This window comes from Stenella coeruleoalba, assembly GCF_951394435.1.
Source record: "Stenella coeruleoalba genome assembly, chromosome: 2".
Taxonomy (NCBI): Eukaryota; Metazoa; Chordata; class Mammalia; order Artiodactyla; family Delphinidae; genus Stenella; species Stenella coeruleoalba.
The window spans coordinates 87,790,703-87,816,597 of NC_137147.1; the positions used below are offsets into that span (position 1 = coordinate 87,790,703).

The 25,895-nt window shown below is 38.7% G+C and overlaps 1 protein-coding gene across 4 annotated transcripts in view; it reads left to right on the top strand.

The window, feature by feature from the left end:
* BLOC1S6 (biogenesis of lysosomal organelles complex 1 subunit 6) overlaps positions 1 to 21,398 on the top strand; it is a 49,343-nt gene extending 27,945 nt beyond the window's left edge. For 3 of the 4 annotated variants that reach the window (XM_079912609.1, XM_079912610.1, XM_079912608.1), the window contains 4 exons: positions 10,416 to 10,557; positions 14,838 to 14,925; positions 17,187 to 17,273; positions 17,981 to 21,398. In XM_079912609.1, coding sequence (XP_079768735.1) covers positions 10,416 to 10,557; positions 14,838 to 14,925; positions 17,187 to 17,273; positions 17,981 to 18,100 — 437 coding nt within the window. In that variant the 3' untranslated portion in view covers positions 18,101 to 21,398. Of the gene's footprint in view, positions 1 to 4,386; positions 4,778 to 10,415; positions 10,558 to 14,837; positions 14,926 to 17,186; positions 17,274 to 17,980 lie in introns of those variants that run through there. The other variant, XM_079912607.1, reaches the window with a different exon arrangement.
* The last annotated feature ends 4,497 nt before the right edge of the window (positions 21,399 to 25,895 follow it).

The window sequence follows — 25,895 nt, forward strand, 5'->3', positions numbered from 1 at the left end:
GGATTATTACTCTATGCCAAAAACAAAATGAGCCATCCATCCACGAAAAGACATGGAGGAACCTTAAATGCATATTGCTAAGTGAAAGCAATCTGAAAAGGCTACATACTATATGATTCCAAATACATGACATTCTGGAAAAGGCAAAACTATAGAGTAAAAAGATCAGTGATTGCCTGGGATTAGAGCAGAGGGAGAGATGAATGGGCAGTGCACAGAGGATTTTTAGGGCAGTGAGGCTACTCTGCATGATACTATGGTGGTGGATACGTGTCATTATACTCGTCCAGTTTCATAGAATATACAACATGAAGAGTGAACCCTAATGTAAACTATCAATTTTGGGGGATAATGATGTATTAATGTAGGTTTATCAGTTGTAACAAATGTAGCACTCTGGTGGGGGACGACCTGATAATGCATGACAGTACAAGGTGTCTTTGTACCTTCCTCTTAATTTTGCTGTGAACCTAAAACTGCTCTTAAAAAAAGGCTCTCTCTATATATGTATATGTATAGCTGATTCACTTTGTTATAAATCAGAAACTAACACACCTAAAAAAAAAAGTCTATTTTAAAATGTCAAAAGCTGTTGCTTTTGACCACTGCGTATATTTTACAAACTTTTTGGTGGCAAGGGTAGGAGAATGTGTTGGTGAAATAATCCATGGAAGGATATGTTTTTTAGATAATGCAAGAAAGGAATGATGGAAATGTAGTAGAGTTGCATAGGGTGGAAGAATTTTAGTACTTTGCTAATGTGAAAGAATATTTCTCATGTAAATGTAAGAAAAGTGGTTAAAACTGCTGAGACACCTTTTCGGGTTGGTTAACCACAGACAAATAGTAAACTGTTATTTTTTAATACCCCAACTTCTTTCGTTTTCTACCTTCAGTTCCCTTCTTTCCTTTTTATTTTTTTGCAAGCACATCACCCTATATGAATGTTTTCAAATTTTCAACACTTTAATCCACTAGAAGGATAAGGTCATGGGCTGTAACATCTTTCTCCTGTATATTTTCCCCTTTTCCATCCCTTTTCTCTGCAGCCCCTGGTCCCTGCATCTTTCTTGCTCAAATCTTTTTCTCTCCCTACCCCCATTCTTTCTTTTATTTTTGGAAAAGGATGGAGAGAGATGAGGGGAAGGGACAAGCAAATCCTGTGAGAGAATGAGGTCAAACTGGGATAGATTTTTTTATCAAATCTTAGCACATTCTAAATATAGGACACCTGATCAACAGAAGGAATAGAAAATATTCATGTATTAACATGTTTATTTCTTTACTTGAATCTGCTACCTACCGACTCCCCTTTTGTTAGCAAAACTAATGTAGGAAAATTTAAGGAAAACAGAAAAAACTGAAAAATGGATAAAAGGGTTTGTGTACTTATTGCATAAGATTTGCTCTCCCTCTTTTGGATTTTAAGTTTCTTGAAATCCAATGGACTTAGTTTCCTTTTGCTATGAATATATACAGCATTTAGCTCTTTCTGACTATCATTTCTTTGGACTAACTTCTCCAGAGCTATATGACTACATTTTGTGTTATCTTTTGTCATTGTAAGTTCTTTTGCTCTAAAAGATTATACAACAATTTTCTCCATTAGGTTCTTTTACTAACCATTTAATCTATGTTATTCTTGTCTTCCCCAAAAGACAGCACCTCGAGGTCCTTGAGTCTGAAGTATACTTTTGCTACTTATGGTGTCTTTGTTTTTCCTGTTGGAAGCCTTTACTAGTTTTTGTCCACATATTACATTGACCTGTCCTTCAAGGTACAGCTAATTTCCTCTATTAGGTTTTTAAAATTTCTCTAGTCACTTCCCAATCATGCACTACACAACTGCACACCTGTGGCTGGTTGAATAATGCCCCCTGCAAAGGTGTCCACTTTCAATTCCCCAGAATCTGTGAATATTACCTTACATGGCAAAAGGAACTTTGCTGATGTGGTTAAATTAAGGACTATGAGATGGGGCGATTATCCTGGGTTATGCTGGTGAGCTCAGTGTAATCACAAGGGTCCTATGAGAAAGAGGCCAGGATAGGAGAGGAGATGATGCAACAATGGTAGTAGAGGGAGAAAAGGCAATGTGATGTGAGGCCGTGAGCCAAGTAATGCGGCTGCTCTCTAGAAGCTAAACAAGGCAAGGCAGAGGATTCTTACTCAGAGCCTCCAGAAGTAACCAACCTTGGCGACACCTTGATTTTAGCCCACAGAGACTGATTTTGGACATTTGACCTCCAGAACTGTAAGGTAAGAAATTTGTGTAGTGTTAAGCAAGTCTTTGGTCATGTGTTACAGCAGCAATAGGAAACCAATATGACATCATTACGTATTTATATTCTTCTAGGTCTGTTCCACATAATTTAGTACTTTACTGTCAAACTCTCTAATTCTACTGTGTATAATTGGTAGAATATAAATTCCTGGTGGACAGGAACAAGCATTTTTACCCTTGTTTTTTTTTTTAAACACCCTACGGTGCCTAGTCCCGTCTTAGGTACTCAGCTATTTGAAGTGGGTTATAACTTTGGTGCATAAAAGAGAATGGCGACTACCAATGGGGAAATGAAAGGCATTTCAAAAGAAATATATAACTCAACAAACTGTGTTTACTTCCTTGGCATCAAATTCTAACCTTTTGATTTTGAGCTTTGTGTCACATGCAGTGCTAGGTGCACAGTATTTGATTAATGGAGGCTGGAATACAGAGTGCCCTCAACAAGCACTTGATGCACTGAGCTGAAATCTGTGGGGGTAAAGAAGGAAAAGGAGAAAGAGAAAAGCAATGTGGGTCTGGCAGAAAGTCCTCCTTGTCTATTTGGCCGATTCATTTTTGTCACATTAAGTAAAGTTAAAATGCTTTACAAGAACATTCATTCTTTTAAGTGTTCTTTTTTGCTTAACATTTTAATGTTCAATTAATTTCATCCATTAAATTTAAATAACCAGTATTTAAAAGTCCAAGTAATATGCTTAATACTGTGCTAAGAGATAAAGAGGTTACAGACCACCTGTAGAACAAGGGTCTATTCCAGAAGGTCTTAGTATCTAGTTAGGAGATAATACTAACAATCAGCTAAGGTTACCAGGCATTTATCAGGTGCCATCTTGTGTGATTCAGACTTTGGAGATTATAGATACTTGGAATTTGGGGCTCGAAAATCAATACCTCATTCAGCAAATACTCATTGAGAACCTATTATGGTTTTCTGTGAATAAGAATTTCTGTTTGGAGTTTGCAGTTTGATAGAGAAAGAGAAGTAACGAATACAAGAATGGATTAAGTGCTAAATAGCAGGAGGATGCTTTGTAGTTGGGAAAAGGTTATTACTTTCTGAGAGTTGAAAGGGGAGGCAGGACTGTGAATGATTTCAAAGTAAAGGTATTATTTAGGCCGAGCCTTGAAAGATGAGTAGGACTTTGAAAAGAATAAAATATTCCAGGCATGAAAGGGCATAGTTCTCAAAGGATGTTTGAAGGGTAGTACATTATTTTCCTATTTAAGTAGTAACAGATAACCACAGACTTAAAGCAATACAAATTTGTATGTTATCTTCGAGTTCAGTAGGTCAGAAGTGCAATACAGCTCTCACTGGGATAAAATTGAGGTGTTGGCAGGGCTGAGTTCCATTCTAGAGGCTCTAGTGGTGAATCCATTTCCTTGTGTTTTCTAGCTTCTAGAGGTCACTGGTAACCCTCTTCCTCTATTTTCGAAGCCAGCAATGTTGCATTGCTCTAGTCGTTCTTCATAGTCACATCTCCCTCCTGACTCTTCTTGTGCCGCCCTTTCCCAGTTTGAAGGCCCTTGTGATTATGTTAGTCCCACTCAGTAACTCCGGGTAATCTATTTTACAGTCATGGGCCTAGCAACCTTAATTACGCTTTTGCAGTGAAACAGCCTATTCACAGGTTCTGGGGGTGAAGTCTGTGGATATCTTTGTTGGGGGCATTATTCTGCTTACCACAGGTAGTGAGGAGCAGCTAATCTTGAGAGGAAAGAAGGCCAAAAGAGGAAGGGGTACAAGTGCACTGATAAGGGCAATGGGGAGCAGGTGCAAGTTTTTGAGGTTAGAGATAAATTCTCAATTTTTTTGAAAACAGCTTTGCCTGCAACATAGAAAAAATCGTTTGGACAGGCAATTTTGGGGTGCAACATTAGGAGGCCACTATTACAGTCTAAGAGGGTCTAAGGTAAGGAGGGCATACAATCAACAAGAGGAGAGACGAATCCTGGCAGACCCCCAATTAGCAAAGCTGAAGAGACCTAAACACTGAATTTTTTATGGGTCCAAATCTCAGGGAAAGCACGCAGTCCTTCTTCCTAAGGTGTTTCCTTAACAAGGACACAAAACTGAAAAGCTGCGCCTTCCCGTCACCGCCCCTTCCATCCCCCCACCACCATCCGAGGCAGGGATGTGAGCCCCGCCCAGCTGACTCTACTGACACCGACCAACCAGACTAGGACGTCCGCCCGGAACCCCCGAAGCGCGGTGGGTGGGTGGATGGAGGAGGCAAAAAGCGGGAAGGCGGACCCTCGGTCACGTGCCCCGAGCTGTTTTTCCGCTTCCGTCACTTCCGGGTGCGACCGTCGCTTCTGTCCCGGTGGGCTCTGTACGCGTTCGGTGCTTCCTTACTGTACCTGACAGTCTGTACTACTGCCCCTTCCCTGTTCCCAGCGGGAGGGACATGAGTGTCCCTGGGCCGCCTTCCCTGGACGGGGTCCTGGCAGGGCCACCCCACGGCCTGGAGTCCGGGGGCCCGACGCCGGGTACGTGCTGTGGGGCGGGGCGGGGCGGGCGGGCGGCACCCGAGTGGGTGGGTCTCCGGGCCGCCCCGCGGGAGTAAGATGCTTTCGGCAGCTGCCGCCCCGAGGCTCTGTGCCCAGCGCTGAACTAGGGAACCTTGCCGGCTCTCCTGGCCAGAGGAGGAGGCAGGAAACGAGATCTGGGGGGAAGCGGGGTTTGGGGTGCTGTTGGTGGGGGTTGATGGTGAAGGCATTCTGAGTTTGTGTATTGACTCCAGCACACTGTTGGCTATTTGTTACACGTTAGTGGTTGAGGATGAATTTACCAGAAGGATGATTGGTTTGTAATTCAGAGAATTGATGTATCCAGTAATATTGCACACTCACTCATGAAATGATTATCTTGCGTTTTGACCTTACTGCGTCCTTCTTCCAGCAGTCTTTCTCAGCCCGAGTTCGAGGAGAGATTTAAACCCTAATGGCCTAGGGCATCTATTGAATGTAATGAATGACTTCTGCATCCATAATGATACTATCTTTGTACTATCCTAGGGAGAATTGAGAAGGTAGTCACTCAAAGCAGTTTCTGTGTTCTGCGGTTCAGATGAGGAACCCTAGGTGAGAAAGGCTTCAGGACTTTGGATGTACCTTTACTTGTACTTCCTGTTCCAGAAATATAGGGGTTACCCCAAAATAGCGCTCTCAGCCCTTTCTTGGTGGTGCTTTTCCTCAGTGACTTCCCTCTCTTCACACCTTCCAAAGTTGCTTCTGTAAATATCACTTCCTTGTATGTAAGTGCAGGTTGGGTCTCTCTCTGCTTGCTCCTCCATCTGCTTGTTGGGTACTCTGACATGGTTATTTTGCACTAATCTCACACACAGCATGTACATAAATAAAAGTAGATGTCTGATCCTATTAATGGTGCCAAGTCACTATCACTTGAAACTTTGACATTACTCTTGTCTCTTTCCTCCACTTGCCTCCTACCTCTGTTTAGTCCAGGGGATTCTACTGTACAATTTCCATCTCCTCTTTGCATTTTCACCTTTACAACAACAGTTGTAAGGCTAGTCCACCTCCAGTCTCTTATTCATTCCATCTATCCCACTGTCACGTCACTGCCCCAAGATAAAGCTCCCATCATGCCATTTCCTTGCTTGGAAACCTTAAATGGTTCCTTACTAAATTAAGGGCCAAACACATTATCTTCTCGTTCAAGGGTCCTCATAGGCTGGCCACATGGTCTTAGAGCTCACTACTGCATATGTCTCATGCTCCAGACACCCCAAACTAACCTCTCTTTCCAGAGCCATCCTATATTCCCACCTTTCCTCATGCTGCTTCCTTTACCCATATTGCATCCCTTCCTCTCCTGCCTTAGAATTCTTACCCATTTGGAAATAGTAGCCCTCATAGGTTGCTGATGGAAGTGTAAATTGGTGACATCTCTTAGGAAAGCAGTTTTGCAATGTCTATTTTTTTTTATAAATTTATTTTATTTACTTTTGGCTGCGTTGGGTCTTCGTTGCTGCGCGCGGGCTTCTTCATTGCAGTGGCTTCTCTTGTTGCAGAGCACGGGCTCTAGGCATGTGGGCTAGTTGTGGCACGTGGGCTCAGTAGTTGTGGCTCACGGGCTCTAGAGTGCAGGCTCAGTAGCTGTGGCGCATGGGCTTAGTTGCTCCATGGCATGTGGGATCCTCCCGGACCAGGGATGGAACCTGTGTCCCCTGCATTGGCAGGCAGATTCTTAACCACTTTGCCACCAGGGAAGTCCCTGCAGTGTCTATTAAAAAATGCATAAACACCTTGTTCCATTAATCTATTTATAAGAATTTATTCTATAGAAACTGATATGAATATGCAAAGACAAGCAAGGAAGCTCACTGCAACATTGTTTGAAAAAGCAAAAAGTGGAATAGGTGTCTTATTTTCTTTGTCTTAGTCTACTCGGGCTGCTATAATAAAATAACATAGGCTGGTGGCTTAAACAACAGACATTTATTCCTTGAAGTTCTGGAGGCTGTGAAGCCCAAGGTCTAGGTGTGGGCAAAATATGTTCCTGGTTAGGACCCTCTTCTGATCTTGCAGATGGCTGCCTTCCACTGTGTCCTCACATGGTGGAAGGAGAGAGTTCTGGTCTCTCTTCCTCTTCTTTTAAGGTCAATAATCCCATCATGGGGACCCTACACTCAGACCTCATCTAAACTTAATTATTTCCCAAAGACCCCCACCTCCAGATACCATTACATTGGAGGTTAGGGCTTCAACATGTGAATTTTGGGGGAAGGACACACTTTAGTTCATAACGATAGGGAACTGGTTAAACAAAATGTGGTAGAATTCTGTTAAAAAGAATGGAGTAGATTCATACATGTTGACCATATCTGAGATATATATTTATGAGAAAACTTGTAGAACAGTATAAACAAGATTTCATTTGTGATAAAAACAGGGTTTAACCATGTGTATGCAAAGACAATTTCTTGAAGGCTATGTAAGAAACTCCAGAGTGACTCTCTGTGGAGTAAGGTAGTGAGGAGTATTTTTACTTTTCAGGTTATACCCCCTTCTTTTGTATTTTAAGTTTTTACAATGAGTAACAGTTAAAAAGAAAAAAGAAAGGAATGAATATTCTATCCATTCAAGCTTCAGCTCAAATGCCCACCACACCTCCTTTAGGAATTATTCCCTGATATCCCTGATGAAAGTGATTTCTCTAATCTATGGCACTTCTCACATTCTCTGATTCCCCTGTATTGAGCTTTTTCAGGGATGGGGACTTGCCTAATTTATTGTTGTAACCTCAAAAACTAGTACATAAAATGTATGTGCAGCAAATGTTTCTTGTCTCCCACAATAAAGTACCTTGAACTTAGTGAATAAATGTGTGTAAAAACATGAGAAACTTCAACTCTTCCAATAATTTAACCAGAAGACTGGGGCAGGGTAAGGGGGTTGGTGTGAGTTAAAATGTATATATAGTTTAAGGAAGGCGTATTGGTTGTTATTCCTTAAAGTTGAAATATCCTTATTTGGTTGTTTCTGTTTGTCTGTAATACTTATGTTTTCTATGTATATATATGTATATGTATATACATATGTATATACATGTATATATATGTATACATATCTATGTATATATATATTTAAATATATATATTTTAAGTATATATATATATTTAAATTTTTAAAATTTATTTTTGTCTGTGTCACGTCTTCGTTGCTGTGTGTGGGCTTTCTCTAGTTGCGGTGAGCAGGGGCTACTGTTTGTTGCACGGCGTGGGCTTCTCATTGCGGTAGCTTTTCTTTGTTGCGGAGCGTGGGCCCTAGGCGTGTGGGCTCAGTAGTTGTGGCTTGCGGGCTCCAGAGCACAGGTTCAGTAGTTGTGGTGCCTGGGCTTAGTTGCTCCGCGGCATGTGGGATCTTCTCAGACCAGGGCTCGAACCCGTGTCCCCTACATTGGTGGATTCTTAACCACTGCGCCGCCAGGGAAGCCCTTCTATATTTTTTATTTTTTTATTTTTATTTTTTTTTTATTTTTATTTTTTTGCGGTATGCGGGCCTCTCACTGCTGTGGCCTCTCCTGTTGCAGAGCACAGGCTCCGGACGCGCAGGCTCAGCGGCCATGGCTCACGGGTCCAGCCGCTCCGTGACATGTGGGATCTTCCTGGACTGGGGCACGAACCCGGCAGGCGGACTCTCAACTACTGCGCCACCAAGGAAGCCCCCTTCTATATTTTTTAAAGAGAGTTGCTGCTGTTTGCACTGTTATTGTAATCAAGCCTTTAGCAATGACATTAATCATAATAATATAATATATATAACATTAATGATATATTTTATTCACTTCCCATCTGATGAAACATCAATGGCAATATCTGTAAATGCTTCACTTTTCCCACTATATTTTTATTTCACTTGTGGAGTGCTTCAGTTTCTAGTTAGCTCTTACTTGTTTGAATATTGCCTTGCAATCTAGAGAATTCCAAAGTTTGTTCATATGTTTCTCAGGATCCAAATAAAAACCATGCTAATTTATTTTGATCTCTAAAAGCTAATTTTGAATATGACAGCATGTTGTTTTCCTCAATCTTGCCAAAATTTAAATCTGTGGTAAAAACTATACTTGGAAATGAGCTATAAGCAATGTATTGTGATGAACGTATTTTGTATAATGATCTAATTTGGTGTTATGGATTATTACCAGATTATGATTAAAGAGGTGTTTCAGAATTTAATATTAGTTTAAAAATGCTTTTGGAGTACCATTTTAGTAATGTGGCCATTTCACTTTTTTTGTTTTTAATTCTAAACCAGTGATTCTAAAATCTTACAAATCATTCATTGAACCCTGTTTAGAAATTGTTTTGTACTTTTCTCGGTAGGAGTAGTGATAGATGGGTATTCATGTTAGACATTTTTGAATGCCTGGTACAATGCTTACACTGTTATTATTCAAAGGAAAGGTAGGAATAAAATAGTTCCTGGCATCAAATCTAAATTTACACAGAAGACAATTATTATACACTATTTTCTATGGTAAATTAAGGTTCTGAATTTCAAGAGAGGAGAAATTCTTAGAAAATTTCTTTCCTGCTAACAAATGACAAAACAACCCTCCCTTTACATGTAACTATCAAGCTCTATGCAAAATAAATGTTGACTCATATTACTTCCATAGAATTGAAAAAAAATATTTTTAGGTATTGCATTTATTTAAAAAAATTTTAAGTTTTTTTTTAATGTGGACCATTTTTTTAAAGTCTGTATTGAATTTATTACAATATTGCTTCTGTTTTACCTTTTGGTTTTTTTGGCCGGGAGGCATGTGGGATCTTAGCTCCTTGACCAGGGATCAAACCTGCACCTCCTGCACTGGAAGGTGAAGTCTTAACCACTGGACTGCCAGGGAAGTCCCTGCATTTAAAAAATATATAATCTCTAGGGGCTTCCCTGGTGGTGCAGTGGTTACAAGTCTGCCTGACAATGCAGGGGACACGGGTTTGAGCCCTGGTCCGGGAAGATCCCACATGCTGCGGAGCAACTAGGCCCCTGCGCCACAGCTACTGAGCCTGCACTCTGGAGCCTACGAGCCACAATGACTGAAGCCCGTGAGCCTGGATCCCGTGCTCTGCAGCGGGAGAGGCCACCGTAGTGAGAGGCCTGTGCAACACAATGAAGAGTAGCCCCCATTTACCGCAACTAAATAAAGCCCACGCACAGCAACAAAGACTTAACATACCCCAAAATGAATAAATTAATTAAAAAAAAATTCTGCAAGCTTTTGGAAAGAAGAATTTCTTGCTTCCATTCAGTAACTGTTCCTTCCTTTTAAGCCTCAGACTCCTTTAATAATTCATCGAAAACTCTAAATCTCCTTCCCTGAAAAATACATACACATATGGAATTTTGCGTGTGTTAACGTTCTTTTCAGCTAGACTTTACCTTGTACTAGTAGCTTTAAAATATTTTTTGAGTGCTCATAACTTGATTTTTAGAGGATGCTCAGGAAGTAAAAGTTAAAAAAAAAAAAAGGATACCTATAGTATCCTGTGTGTGTGCTCTGAACTCCACTGCCAGCGTCCTTTCCTTCCTCCCTGCTACTTTCTTACCCCATGTCAGTTTAAAAGCTTCCTAAATTTGATTTTTTGCTTGGGGACAGGTTTAAGTGACACTTCTCCAGATGAAGGGTTAATAGAGGACTTGACCATAGAAGACAAAGCTGTGGAGCAACTGGCAGAAGGCTTGCTTTCTCACTACTTGCCAGATCTGCAGAGATCAAAACAAGCTCTCCAGGAACTCACGTGAGCTGAAAAAAAAAAACATAGATGCACTCATTTTTTCTCTGGCATAGTCATAATTTACTGTATAAGTAAAGTATATACTGTATTAGGGATAATATTTTGTAACATTTAATACAATGGAGTATTTCTGTGTCTTTTGTGTTAGCAAATGGGAGTGGAGTAATCTAAATTACATAGTATACATGTAATTTAGATTACACAGTAATCTAAATGTAAAAGGTGAAGTGAATGCTCCTAGAGTGTTTGGTCTCTTCTGAGAAGTACCCCTAAATCTTATCTAGACTCTTTGATTAGTTTTGGTGTCTCTCCACTATTTTAGGAAAGAATCGCCTCTTGGGGATGTTGCAAATGGGTATACACCTGTTTCTGAGTAGAGCTGCAAAATTGCCTCTGTAAGAGTCACAGTTGTTTTCAATTGCTGGTTCACATGAGTTGCCAGAAATCCCTAATTATCTTTTTTGGAGATGACCCATTTCATTCTTAGTTTATAACTCTACTAGCTAAATAAAGGATTGGAGAATAAGAGAGGAACAGGATAAGGAAGAATGGAATCCATAAAGTGTAATCAATATGCAAAAATATACACTCGGATTTTATCAGCTGTCACCCAGAAACAGCAGCCTGAGCTGCTTCTTCCTCTTGGGTCAGGACCTCTCTGGATTGCCCAAGCTGGCCTATTATTTCTTTTTTGTGGTGGTCACCTTTAAACTGGCTATGAACCACTGCTGCTCTAAGACTTACTCTTTGAAAACTGGTCTCAGAGGCCTTTATTAGGGCAAAAGGAGAGGAATAATCAACAACTATGTCCGTTTTTTAAATATTAGTAACTAATGTTATAATCCTTGGGTTTGAAGATGATAAATGAATATAAAAGTGGTACTGTGTTCTACTACATGTAGTACCCTACTGTAGTTACGGAAGCTGGTAACATTCTTAGTTTTCTGCTAGTTCCAAGTAAGATTATTTTTATTCCCCAGTGTGTGGTATATCTTGTATTTTAACACCAGCCAATCCTTATGGCAGAAGAGTCAAAGATTTTGTGGGTGAGTTTGAATGATATATGATAGACTGAAGGAAGGTAAGAAACTCTGCAAACAAAACATATCTGGTAACACTTTATTTATAGGAAGTTAGGAATCAAGGTTTAATTGGAAAGTTTAATTGATGAGGACATTGGCTAAAATTTAGTGTTTCAATAACCCCATTTATCTTCCTAGGCGTCTAGACAGTGATGATGATGATGATAGTAAAATCAGCTACTGTTTATAACAGTTGAATATGATGAATAAGCAGTTACTAAACTTCTTGAGTGTTAAGGAAAGATAAGCAAACTTCAGAGAAAGAACAAAGAGAAATATATGGGTCTAGTAAAGAGCTTTCTACACTGTCTCATTGATCAGTGTATCTGTTCTTTCACCAATATCCTGCTGTCTTGATTTCTGTAGTTTCTGTAAGTCTTGAAATTTGGTAATGTACGTCTTCCAACTTTGTTCTTCTTCAGTGTGTCTTAGTTATTATAGGTCTTTGCCTTTCCATGTGAATTTTAGAGTCAGTTTGTTGATATCTACAAAATAACTTTCTGGGATTTAAATTGAGATTGTTTTGAACCTATAGATCAAGTTGGGAAGAATTGATATCTTAGCACTATTGAGTTTTTTATTCCATGTACTCGGAATATCTCTTCATTACTTAGATATCTCTTATTTCTTTCATTAGAGTTTAATAGTTTTTGCATATAGATCCTATACATATTTTGTTAGGTTTATACCAGATTATTTCATCTGACGGGTTATTGTAAATGGTATTTTTTAAAATTCTGATTGTTCATTGCTGGTATATAGGAAAGCAACTGACTTTTGTATATTAACCTTGTATCCTGAAACTTTGTTATATTCACATATTCGTTCCTGGGTTTTTGTTGTTGATTCTTTGGGATTTTCCACATAGGCAATCATGTTATCTGTGAACAAAGACAATTTTACTTCTTCCTTTCTAATCTGTATACCTTTTATTTCCTTTTCTTGTCTCATTGCATTAGCTAGGATTTCCAGTAAAATGTTGAATAGGAGTAGTAAGAGTGGACATCCTTTCCTTGCTCCAGATCTTTAGGAGGAAAGCATCTAGTTTCTTACCACAAGTGCAATATTAGCTGTATGGGTTTTTTTAAAGATATTCTTTATCAAGTTGGGGAAGTTCCTCTCTCCTCCTAGTTTGATTAGAGTGTTTTTAATCATGAATGGTGTTGGACTTCGTCAAATGTTTTTTCTTCATCCGCTGATAAGACCATATGATTTTTCTTCTTTAACCAGTTGGTGTGGGTTACATTGATTGATTTTCAAACGTTGAACCAGCTTTGCATACTTGGAGTAAATCCCACTTGGTTGTGGTGTATAATTTTTTTTATACATTGTTGGATTTGATTTGTTGATATTGAGGAGTTTTGCATCTATGTTCTTGAAAGATAATGATCTATAGTTTTCCTTCTTGTAATGTCTTTTTAAAAAAAAAAAATTATTTATTTATTTTTGGCTGCGTTGGGTCTTCGTTGATGCTCACGGGCTTTCTCTCCTTGCAGTGAGCAGGGGCTACTCTTTGTTGTGGTGTGTGGGCTTCTCCTTGTGGTGGCTTTTCTTTGTTGTGGAGCATGGGTTCTAGGTGTGCAGGCTTCAGTAGTTGTGGCTCATGGGCTCTAGAGCGCAGGCTCAGTAGTTGTGGCGCACGGGCCCAGTTGCTCCGTGGCATGTGGGATCTTCCCGGACAAGAGCTCAAACCCGTGTCCCATGCATTGGCAGGTGGATTCTTAACCACTGTGCCACCAGGGAAGTCCCTCTTATAATGTCTTTATCTGGTTTTGATTTTAGGATAATGCTGGCCTCATAGAATGAATTAGGAAGTACTCCCTTTACTTCTGTTTTCTGAAAGAGATTGTGGAGAATTGGTATAATTTCTTCCTTAAATGTTTGGTAGAAATCGTCATGAAGCCATCTGTTCCTGGTACTTCGATTTCTGGAAGGTTACTACTTATAGATATAGGCCTACTTAGATTATCTGTTTCTCCTTGTGTGAGTTTTGGTAGTTTGTGTCTTTCAAGGAGTTAGTCATTTCCATCTAAGTTATCAAATTGGTGAGCATAGAGCTACCTGTAGTATTCCTTTATTATCATTTTAATGTCCATGGGATAAGTAGTGATGACCCCTCTTCCATAAATTATGTTAGTAGTTTGTATCTCCTCTCTCTTTTTCTTTGTTAGTCTAGCTAGAAGTTTATCAGTTTTATCAATATTTTGGAAGAACCAACTTTTGGTTTTGTTTATTTTTTATTGTTTTCCAGTTGTAACAGTTTGTTTTTGCTGTCCTGCTTGTCTTGGATCATTGGCTTGCTGGGTTCTCCTCTCATCCATTCTGGTTTCACCTTCTGTGGTCTCCAGTCAGAGCTGAAGGGACACTTTTGACCTGTAGGATATGCCATACTCAGTGCTAGATGGTGGGGATGTTTTAACTGCCCTTCAGTCTCTTCATTGCTATTTCTTTTTTTCATTGTTGTTCTCTGTTTAGCATACTTCTGCAAGCACATCATGTCATATTTTTCTTTGTCTGTAGTATTCTTTAAAATATTTAATTAAGTGACCCCCTCCCCCCCGCAGTGTCACTTATTCCTGTGATCCTAGCATTGGTTGATCTGGAGAAGAATATCAGAGAAGTTGGCTTCTCTTCCTCAATAGCAAGTTTTGAATCAGATTTTATTGAGGAGTCTTAGAAATTACTTGGTCTGACCTTCTTACTTTGTAAATGAAATTTAGGTCCAGAGAAACTAAATTTCCAAGATCACACCAACTGATTATTATCCCTTGATACTGCATTTTTTTCCAACTCTAATCTAAAAAGTCACTGCTCCTCTTCCTTTATGATGATGTTACAATTTTAATATATATAAAACATCAAGTTTCTTGGGCAAGATAGTATAAAAAAACTTTTTGGGGGATAATACAGAGAGTTGTTAGGAATAAGTAATAAAATAATTTTAAATGGTTTGATGTTATTCAAATCTGAAATTGAGGCAAGAATAAAAGACGTATTTAATTATCAGAATATTGGAATATTATTTTGGCTTTGGAATATTATTTTGAAAAAGATTATGATAAACTAAATAAGCCTTGGAGAGTCAATAAATTTCCAACTTAATTTCTACTTTTAACATTAACCAAGATGAATGTGGTTGCTTTTAATGAACCATCACTTAAAGTATGTAAAGTTTATTTTGGCTGTGTGCTTTTGTTTCAGACAGAACCAAGTTGTATTATTAGACACACTGGAACAAGAGATTTCAAAATTTAAAGAATGTCATTCTATGTTGGATATTAATGCTTTGGTAAGTATGATTTAGTTGACATAGCTTAATGACATCTTATTTTAGAAATAGCTAGGTTTATCCTCCCAACTTTGTGCTTATGTATGTTTGAGATACTTACATATGTTTTCCTCTAATTTTTAAAGTTTAGAATTTGTTGTTTAACAGGAAACCTTGATTTACTTTATTAGACCTTCTATTGTCTTGAATTATTAGCTTTCAAATGTTGAACTTGTGATAGGAAATTGAACTTATATATGAAAGTCTGGAATAGATCTGCTCATAATTAAAGACTAATAAAAGAGAAGTAAAAGTAAGGAACTTTGGAGGTACTATTTTTCCCCTTAAGGAAAGCACATCTCTCTTTATCAAGTACATGGTTTTTAAAATTAGTATTTATTTAATTGTATGGTATTTTCATAATGTCATAACAAATTAACACTGAAATAGACTGTTTGAGGGTCCTTTACATCCCCTTTATATCTTTCAATTTAAGTGACAGTAGTTGAATTTCATCAGAAACTTTATAGCTTTTTGATGAGAGGAACTAATACTCTTTATTTTAGGAAATGGAGAATTAACAGAAATAAGGAACTTGTGGCTACCTTTCTCTTTACCCGGAACATTAGAAATAGCTTAGTTTGCATGATTTTGTGGACTTTCATATATACGTCAAAGAATGGACTTTTCATTGGAAAAATGTGGCTTATTAATGTTTTCCTTTTATAACAATCAGAAACCAAGTCCACCTTCTGTAGTATTAGGCAGAGGCCTGTGGTAGTAAATACAAAGTCTTCTACTCAGTAGTTCTTGATTTGTGAAGGAGGTGGTCTTTGTCTTCTCCATTGAGTTCATGTTGCAGCAGAGCTACGTATTTGTTGAATGAATGAACCAAGCATATGTAATACTGACGCTTCCATCTGAAAGGGCAGAAACTAAGTCGCAGAAACTAAGTCTTGCTCTTTTTCCTTCTCTCAGCCCATGAGTGGTGTTTTTTTTATTGTTGTTTTTTGTTTTTTTAATTTTATTTTTGGCTGTGTTGGGTCTTTGTTCCTGTGCGTGGGCTTTCTCTAGTTGTGGCAAGCCGGGGCTACTCTTCATTGCGGTGGCTCCTCTTGTTGCAGAGCATGGGCTCTAGGCGCACGGGCTTCACTAGTTGCAGCACTCAGGCTCAGTAGTTTTGGCTTGCGGGCTCTAGAGCACAAGCTCAATAGTTGTGGCGCATGGGCTTATGCTCCACGGCATGTGGGATCTTCCCGGACCAGGACTCGAACCCATGTCCCCTGCATTGTCAGGCGGATTCTTAACCACTGTGCCACCAGGGAAGTCACCCAAGAGTGGTTTTGATTGTCATTCAGGAACTGAAAAATAGAAGCCCAGAGAGAGAGAAAGAGGGTCTGTAAGCTCTAGACTTACTCTGACTAGACAGACTCTTACTCTAGACAGACTGACTTTACTATAGCTACATTAAGGCTGCTAATCTCTCTACTGGCACTTCTTTCCTTTTTTTTTTTACCTGATCTTCTCTTTCTGTTACCTTCCTTCCTAAGAATGAGGTGTTTCTTTTTCCTTCTCTCCCATCTCTGGGAGAGATGGAAAGTCTATACTTATCACTCCTTGGGAAGAAAAATGTTGTCCTTACAGAGATTGTTGTCCTTGGTCTGACTTCAGAAGCCCAAAGAATATGATCAGACTTGTCCACAGCCTTCTCAGGGCTCTCTGGCCACAACTTGGTTTTTCCTGATGGGCAGACACTTCACTTAAACTGTCCTGTGTACCCTGGCTCAGTCTCTCCCTTGTAAAGGCAGTAGAGAGTGTTTTACTTTTCTTAAATGAAACTGATAGCATTGTTGGATAGTCTTACTAAAATTTGAGAATTATATTGCGTGGTGTTTTTTTTTGAATTTTATTTTATTTATTTTTTTATACAGCAGGTTCTTATTAGTTATCTGTTTTATACATATCAGTGTATATATGTCAGTCCCAATCTCCCAATTATATTGCATGTTTTTAAGGCAAAATGTTATCTGTACAGAATATAAATGTCTATTTTATGTTTAGTAACTTTTAATCAATCTGAACTGAATCAAGTATTCTCAAAAGCCTACTAGTGGTTTAAATTAAATTTGAATCTTGGAATTAAAATATGGAGATAATTAGATCTTCAAAAATTTTGACAAATTTAGGCAGAATGAACTGTAATTTAGGTATTGATTTATTTATCCATTTTGATATTTCAGTCTGTTTTAAATTGACTTTTAAATTTACTTTTCCATCGTAAGTTCACTGAAGCTAAACACTATCATGCCAAGTTGGTGAATATAAGAAAGGAGATGCTGATGCTTCATGAAAAGACATCAAAGTTAAAAGTGAGTTGAAAATTCTTTCACAGTCTTTATAGAAGTAGAGGTTTAATTGTCTGTTTTTCTTCAGTATTCATTTTCTGACTTCTTATATATTCATATGCAATAGGGTACTTAATTCATGGTACATTGTTTTCTTTTAAAACACATTCTTATTAACCCCACTCTGGGCTTTTCTACTAATAGCTGGGCTGGTGGGCTCACATTCTCTGAATATGTCACTGTATTTCTCATTTAATAATAAGAGTTTTGAGTAACAGAACTTTTTTATCAAGGAGACCTTAAATTTCCCAGAACATTTAAAAATTGTGAATCACTGTATTGTCCACCTGTAACTTATACTATACAGCAACTATACTTCAATAAAAAAAAGTTACCCTGAACGAATTTAAAAGTTAAACATGAAATTTATTATTATTTATTGATTACCTTAAATCAAAGCACTATTACTCAAAATTTTTTATTTTTAATTTAATATTTAAAGGTTACTTTCCAGTTACAGTTATTACAAAATATTGGCTATATTCCCCATGTTGTACAATACATCCTTGAGTCTGTCTTACACCCAGTAGTTTGAACCTCCCACTCCCCCACCCCTATATTGTACTCCCCCATAAACCACTAGTTTGTTCTCTAAAACCACTACTACTTTTAAATTAGGCCATAACCTATAAGCCTTTTGCTCTCTTGGTTTTTAAATTTTTTTGACTTAGAAAAGAGCACTTAAACTGCAGCAGAAGAGGCAAAAAGAAGAGTTGGAAAGGGAGCAGCAACAGGAGAAGGAATTTGAAAGAGAAAAGCAGTTAACTGCCAAACCAGCTAAAAGGATGTGAGAAGTTGGATGTTTGTGTCCTTCCTTCCCCTGTTCATGTTCTGGATTTAAGGTGACCCAGTGTAGACTGAAGTTAAGGTAGTGCCTTATACCATTGTGTTATGTTTTGAAATCCTTTTCCCATGAGTGCTGTCTCTCTATCTTCATTTCAGCCATTCAAGAAGCTTTTTTTCCTAAGTAGAAGACATAATATCACTTGGTTTGGATATTTTATATGTAATTTTTCAACTTTGTTTTGCTTTTTAAAATTCATTATTTTGGCCTTAAGTCACTTATAAACTGGAAAATGGTTTAATAGTCTAGACTATAAGTGGTTAAAAATTAGTATGAATTGTTTAGCTTCTTAATAAGTGTGGATTTAAAAGTTTCAGTTTCTCATTTTATGAAATGAATTGCCTTTCTGGCAATACAGCGCTGGGTTTCGGCAGTTGCCTTTTCATTGTTTGGTTGAGAAGAATTGCCAGCTGTTTAATCTCATATGCCACTGGAAAAGAGGTGGTATAAGCCTTTGTGAAGAACATGATAGAAAAGTGTGTACACAGGAAATAGTAGCATCTTAGACATAGGATAGGTGAGCAAGATGCCGTGTAGATTCCACTAACCATATACTATATCTGCTTCCTAGCTTTGTTGTTGCTGTTTTTTCCTTATGCTGCTTCTGGGTTCAAAGTAGATTATATCTATTCCTAAAGTTTGGCGGGGGTGATGTAGCTTTCACACACTCAAATGTGTTTAAATATTTATAATTCTTAGTAACAGTCATCACACACTGTGAGATACAGTTGTCAAGCTGATAAGATAATGAACCCAGCTTTCCAAGTGGAAAGTCTTACTGCTAGTTCTAGCTATCCTCTGATTTGCTGTGTGGTCTTAACATGTGGTTACTTTTTCTGTGCTTTAAAAAAAAATTCTTAAGGTAGAATGATACATACCAACTACCCATTTTATAGATAATGACAAGAATGGTGGAAAATTAGTAAATAGCTTCTTCACAAAAGAGGCAGCATGATACCTTTAGTGTTTTCTAGATCCCCCTCCCCCAATATTACATGTAGAAATTTATTATGTGAGGGAAATATTATGAAGTTTCATTGTTTTAAATTGAGAGTGTATTATTCACTGTTTTAGTATTACTTAATATCCATGATGTCCAATCTCTTACATAGAGACTGTACAGATTAGATTACAGATTATGATTAGAATGTGTATCTTTTATAATCTACGTTACATTTGGTAAGCTGGAATCACTCACTACCTCTGATCACATATCAGGCTAACCAATGATGGAGAAGGCATTAGATTTACGTCGAGTGCTAAGAACTGGTCTGTTTAAAGGTTTAAAAAATTTGTTTGAAAACCTTTCCCTTCTGTAGTGAGTGAATTATTATCTCACAATTCTCTTGGTTTTGACCTTATGTTTAAGAGTATAAATATATTTTATTTTTAAAGGCTATGTGTTGCCCTCAAACACTGGCTAAAACTCCTAGGGCAGGATCATTAGCACTGGCAGGACAGTGTCACCTAAACTGCTGAATGTACTCATTGATAACCTGACAAAGGCTGTGCATTGTTTCTTAGAGTGATTTGTGGTGGCCAACTGCAATGATTGTTTAAAATGCTGGTTCCTGGACACCACTCTCAATCTATTGAAGCAGATCTGTTTGTTTTTCTCTTTTTTTCCTTTTTAAAAAATTTCCTCAAGTGATTCTGATGTACCTTGTAAGTTGAGAACCGCTGGTCTAGTCAGAGGTTTCCACACTGGGCTGCATATTAGCACCTGGAAACTTTAAAAAAATTTACTCTTGAAGATTTTTACTCATTAGTTCTTAGGTAGGGCCCATGCACATTTTAAAGAGCCCCCCAGATAAGTCCAATGCAAGGAACCACTGGTCTAGACTTTCTAGTGATTTATATTTATAAGGAGTGAAATAGTTTGAAAGCTACCCAGTAACTCTTGGGATTAATCTTATTAAATAAATTCTTAAACTGCTGCTTTTGATATAAAGTCAGATTTAAGACTGAAATAAATAGCAGGCCGGAAATAGGTATAGAATTCTGGTTAATTGAACTTTTGTGACCTATATTTAAATAAATCATGTTTATTGAATGAATGGCAAGGCACATGTACTTTTAGAAATGTATTACTTACATTTTGAAGATTTTTTAAAATGTCAAGAATATATATTAGGATCCACTATTTTTAGGTCAATTGTAAATCAGAAGTACTGTTACTTTGGTAATTAAAATCTAAAACTTTAGCTGTATCTCAGTAGCGTACAAACATATCTTACTGACTAAAACTGAAGAGAACCCTTATAATTAGTCTTGCTGTGTTTTTGCACAAAATTATGAATTGGTACTTGAGTTGAAAAAAATTGCCTATGGTGTTTTAGTTGAAAAAAATTGCCTTTGTTTTGAAACTATATCATATATGTACTGAACTAAAGTGATGGGAGTTAATTTTGTATTTACTTTGTAGGAGGTATCATGTAAATATGCAGACGTTGAATGTAGTATGGATTGTGTCCGCAGTGAATTTTTGGGTGGATACAGTTTATAAATATGCCAATTATATACCCTCATATACTTGTCTGATTTTGAGCTTGTAAAATGAGGACTCCTTTTTACACATTTAATAAAGAAAAGAAAGGTCTATGAATTATCCAGTATCATTTATCAAGCACTGGTGTGCACACAGCACTGTACACTTCCCTTTATGTACTTTATTTCAGACATTCCTTTCCTTTGCTTTCCTCTCCTGTCATCTTCCTCTTAATGTTCTCTGTAGGTTGTGTCACAAAATGACTGGTCGGCTCATGAAATCCTTTTCAGAAAGGTGATTGAAAGTGTTACGAAAAGATTCTACCAATAACCCAACTTCATAAAGTTCTTCACTATTTGAGAATAAGAATAATAGCTACTACTTTTGTTTTTTTAATTTATTTTTATTTTATTTATTTTTGGCTGCGTTAGGTCTTTGTTACTACGCATGGGCTTTTCTCTAGTTGTGGCAAGCAGGGGCTACTCTTTGTTGCGGTGCTTGGGCTTCTCACGTTGCAGAGCACAGGCTCTAGGCACGCGGGCTTCAGTAGTTGTGGTTCCCGGGCTCTAGAGCGCAGGCTCAGTAGCTGTGGCGCATGGGCCCAGATGCTCTGCAGCATGTGGAATCTTCCCGGACCAGGGCTCGAACTCGTGTCCCCTGCATAGGCAGACGGATTCTTACCCACTGCGCCACCAGGGAAGTCCCTAAAGCAATGATTCTTAATCATTAAACCTTCAGACCTCACTGTGCACATATTTTTAAAAGTTACTTAGTTTCTGGGCTTTCCTTTTGGATCAAGATAGTTCCTATTTTACATATTTGTTCAGATATTATGCTTGTACAGATGAATCAGATATTTAAGATTTGTTCTATTGATAGCTTATTCACACTGTTTTAGCTCTGCTTGCATGTATGAGGCCAGGTGCCATCTAGTCTTCAGGTTAACATTTGGGTGAAACTAGGTTTATTTTCATAGCCATTAAGAGAGTGAAGGGGAGTAGTCAAGGGAGATGGTTCTAATGACTAGTTTAAAAAGCACTTAAAGCAGAAATTCCAAAGAAATACAACGTGAAGGAAGGGCAGTCAAAGAGAAGATTGGTGAAATTTGGGGTGGGTTGGGGATGGTAATAGAGAAAGAGAAAAGGAAAGGCCAAGTCTGAGGTAGAAGGGAAAGGTGATGTGTCTTTTACATACCTTTAATAAAGGAGGCTTATAGGCTTGTGAAGAATAATAAATTAATAATATCCACCTGTTTTAAGATGAGGTTGCCCCCTACTGTCACTTCATCGTAAACTGAAGAAAAGGTGGTAGCCTGCTGTTCATTCTGGTTTAAATAATGTATATTCCTAAAGTGCTTCAGGAGGCCTGCAGTGCTCAAATTTGGATAAGCGTGTGTGGGTGCTGCTCACTCCTATTCCAGGTTTGACTTTTATTAGGACTTTGGAAAAGAGAGTCAAAAAGTATATTGAACACTTAGTACAAGAGAATAAATACTAAGAAGTAAAAACATACATGTATATAGACCTGAAGTTTCCTGGCCTCTGCTTTGATCATAAACCTTTAAATTTTAAAGGATGTAGAACCTTCGTAATATAGTGGTTAGGATTGTGGACCTGAAGTCAGACTGCTGTGGTTTATATTCCTGCTTGATTTTTAGGGCCTTGGACTTGCTTAAACCCTGGGTACCTTTCAGTTTCCTAAACTGTAAAGGTGGGATAAGTGTTTCTGGCTTCATAAGGTTATTATGAGGTTTTATGATATCCATATAAAAGCCCGTAACAAAATAGGAAGAGCTCAAGAAATGTTGGGTGTTATATCATGGTATCTTGAAGTCACATATTCACATGTGGGGATGGTGCTTATTTTGCCCCTTTGTGCATGCCTGTTCTTGTTCACAGGATTTCCCCTAGGATCCTTGGTTCTTTAATATCTTCCTGTTAGACACCTATTTGTTCTTTGCAACTCAAATGTCTCTTCCTTATGGTTTTTCAAACCACTTCCCAAAGAATTTTTTTCTTGTGTTCTATAGTACTTAATACATTTGCCTTAGCATTTACAGTATTGTTATGTGTTCACATGTCTCTCAAGATCGAGGATATTTCTTAGTCATTTCTGTTCCATGGTGCAGTAGTGCCTGGCCTATAGTTATTAATCAGGGTTCTCCAGAGAAACAGAATGAATGTGTGTGTGTGTGTGTGTGTGTGTGTGTCTCTGTGTGTGTGTGTCTGTGTGTGTCTGTGGAGAGAGAGAGAGAGAGAGAGAGAGGTAGAGGTAGAGGTAGAGGTAGAGGTAGAGGTAGAGGTGGAGGTGTAGAGACGTAGAGACGTAGAGACATAGAGGTAGAGACAGAGATATTTATTTTAAGGAATTGGCTTATATGATCGTGGGAGCTGGCAATTGCAAAATCTGCAGGGCAGGCCAGCAGACTGGGGACGCAGGGAAGAGTTGATGTTGCAGCTTGAGTTCAAAGGCAGTATGGAGGCAGAATTCCCTCTTTCTCAGGGGGAATTTTCTTACTCTTTTTCTTAAGACTTTCAATTCATTGGTTGAGGTCCACTCACATTATGGAGGGTAATCTTAAAGTCTGCTGATTTAAATGTTAGTCTCATCTAAAAAATGCCTTCACAGCAACATCTAGACTGATATTTGCCTGATATTTGCCCAAATATCTAGGTACCATGGTCTAGCCAAGTTGTTACATAAAATTAGCCATGATGATTGAGACTGAATTGAATCTAGTAAGAGAAATAAACAGATATTAAAAATAGCTATAATAAAAACCTGGATTACATAAATGCCAAATAAGGACTATTAAAATAAAAAGATTAAGTTCCTGAAATTGAAACATGGCTTGGGAGTCTGTAATCCTTGGATAACCTGAGCCACTGCTTCCATCCCTGATTACATACTCAATTAGACTAAAAAAAAAAAAAAAAAAGATAGTCCCAAGATCTTGGGAATAAACGGAGCTCAGGGATAATATGTGTACGGGACTGCAGAAAAACAGATGCTACATCAATTGTAGCTTTATACCTTCTATATTAATTAGGGGCTGTTCAGTTTTCTTAAAAATGGCTTCTAGGAAGAGGTGGGCAGTTTTAGAGCAGGCTCAACAGATGAGCACATCTTAAAATTAAAACCTGATGAAGCACAGAAGGGACAATGCTGCCATCTTGTGGTACTCTGCTCCCCTAGTCAACAAATTCTGTATCGTCTCAACTAGTTTGATGAAGTTTGGCCTAAGCGTTTTCAACTATAGTGTTTTTGGTAAGTCAGGGTTTTCTGTATGGTCTGAGTGAGATGTTTGAAAGTGATCTGTGAAACATCAGGTTTAAAACTACATTTTTCTAACTTTTTGAATCTTTTAGTTTGATGTTAGGCTTAACGTTCGTCCCCCGCCCCCCCCCCCACCGCCCTTCTCCCATCGTCTATCATCATCCACCATGCTCAGAATACTTTTCTAAGAAAAACATTTCAGGCCAAAGATCTTGCTGTGGGCAAAGTTCTCAGGAGTTCTGTGCTTTTATTCACCTGACTGTCCCCATTGGGCCTTTGCTGATAGGATCTGGGGTTAACACGTGGCCCAAGGGCAGCCAACCCATGGGCTCAGTGGTAGAATAATTAGCCTGGCAGGAAAAACTCTGCCTAGATGGGGACGTAGAGTATCTCATTGCCCTAGTCGGTTACTGTCTTGGGAATATGTATTAGAATACTCGGAGAGAATCAGCCCTTTAGTAATTGAAGGAGAAATTGAGAAGACACACGGAAGCAGACAGAACAGCTGAGTGTTATGTGGGGAGGAGTAGGGATCCATGAACTTCTACTTCTGAAAGGGGACAAGGTCATAGATCCCTCAAAATATCTTGGATCCCGAGCTATTTTCCTGTGTAAGGCTCTGTGTGACCTGGGTGCTGGGCTTTTCTTAGGTCCCTATGGGATTTAATTACTGGGCTAAGATTCCTGTTTTCCACAGTACCACCCTCCCATCCCCTACTTCCCTTATTTATGAGATAACCTTAACAATTCTTTATTTATTGCAACTTTAAGCATCTAGCGTTGCCATTTAGTTTCCCTAGCATGTTATATCTTTCAAAGTGTTTTAGTGTGCACTATCTAATTTAATAATAAGGATGCTATTTAGGAGATTATGTGTTTCCATGCCTGCTAATCCAGGAGTTCAAGGAAGAAGATAGCACTGACCAGCACCCAGGTAGGAGCAGTGCTGCTGCCAGCCACACACCTACTCTCATTGCTTGCTGGGGTTTTTCCCTTGTATTATCCAGTTTCTTAGAGTGTTCTCATCTCTGGCTGGATTTCTAATCCCACATCTACTTCCAGCTCATTCCCAAGCCTAAAGTTCAGAGCCCTAGCTCTGTTGAGCATCTGTTATATGCCAGGTGCTTTATACACGACGTCTCATAACAACAACTTTAGCAGTTACCACCCTAACACCATATCCTTATCAGCATTTTATAGATGAGGACACTTTACAGATGAGGACAGCTGAGACACATTGAGTCTGATAACTGCCCAGATCACACAGCTGCAAGTGGTGGAGCTGAATTTGATTCTGGGAGAAACCCAAAACTACCCCGTTGCTGGGGAGTTTTCTTGGGCTAGAGACCCTAGGACCAGAGATAGAAATAGGCTTGGGAGTTTTACTTTAAATCTTTCTCTACAGCTATACCAGTGATAGGGAATTATGTGGACAAACCATCTGCTAATTTGTTTAATCCAGTCTGATAATATTGGAAGAAGTGGAGGAAGCATGGGTTTCCCTGTTAGGAGAGCCTGGTAGGAAGAATGCACAGAACTCTTCTTTGATTTTCCTGCAAGGCTGTTTTAATTTTAGACTGACTCTGAAGCTCCACATTTCTGCAATAGAAACAAGCAACGGTGAGACTGCACCTGGGTGAGATGCGGCTCAGGAGCCTTCCCTTGAGATGCTGCTACTGCTGGAGTAGACGGAAGAAGGGCAGAGCTGCTGGGAGAAGTGAGTGACTCCAGAAGGGCCAGGACATTCCCATTACAGCTGTTTTGAGACATTCACCACCACCACCACCACCTCAAGCAAGCATGGATGTTGCCTTGCTCGGCCTGCATTTCTGGGTCTTCATTTCTGCTCACTCGGCTCCATCTCTTTTTGCACTTTTATGGCTTTGGGGGAAGAACACAGGACGAGAAGCCAGATTTCCTCACTGGAGGCCCCTGAGCAGTTCAGTTTCCCTCAGGGGTAAACATGCAGACAGGAGGT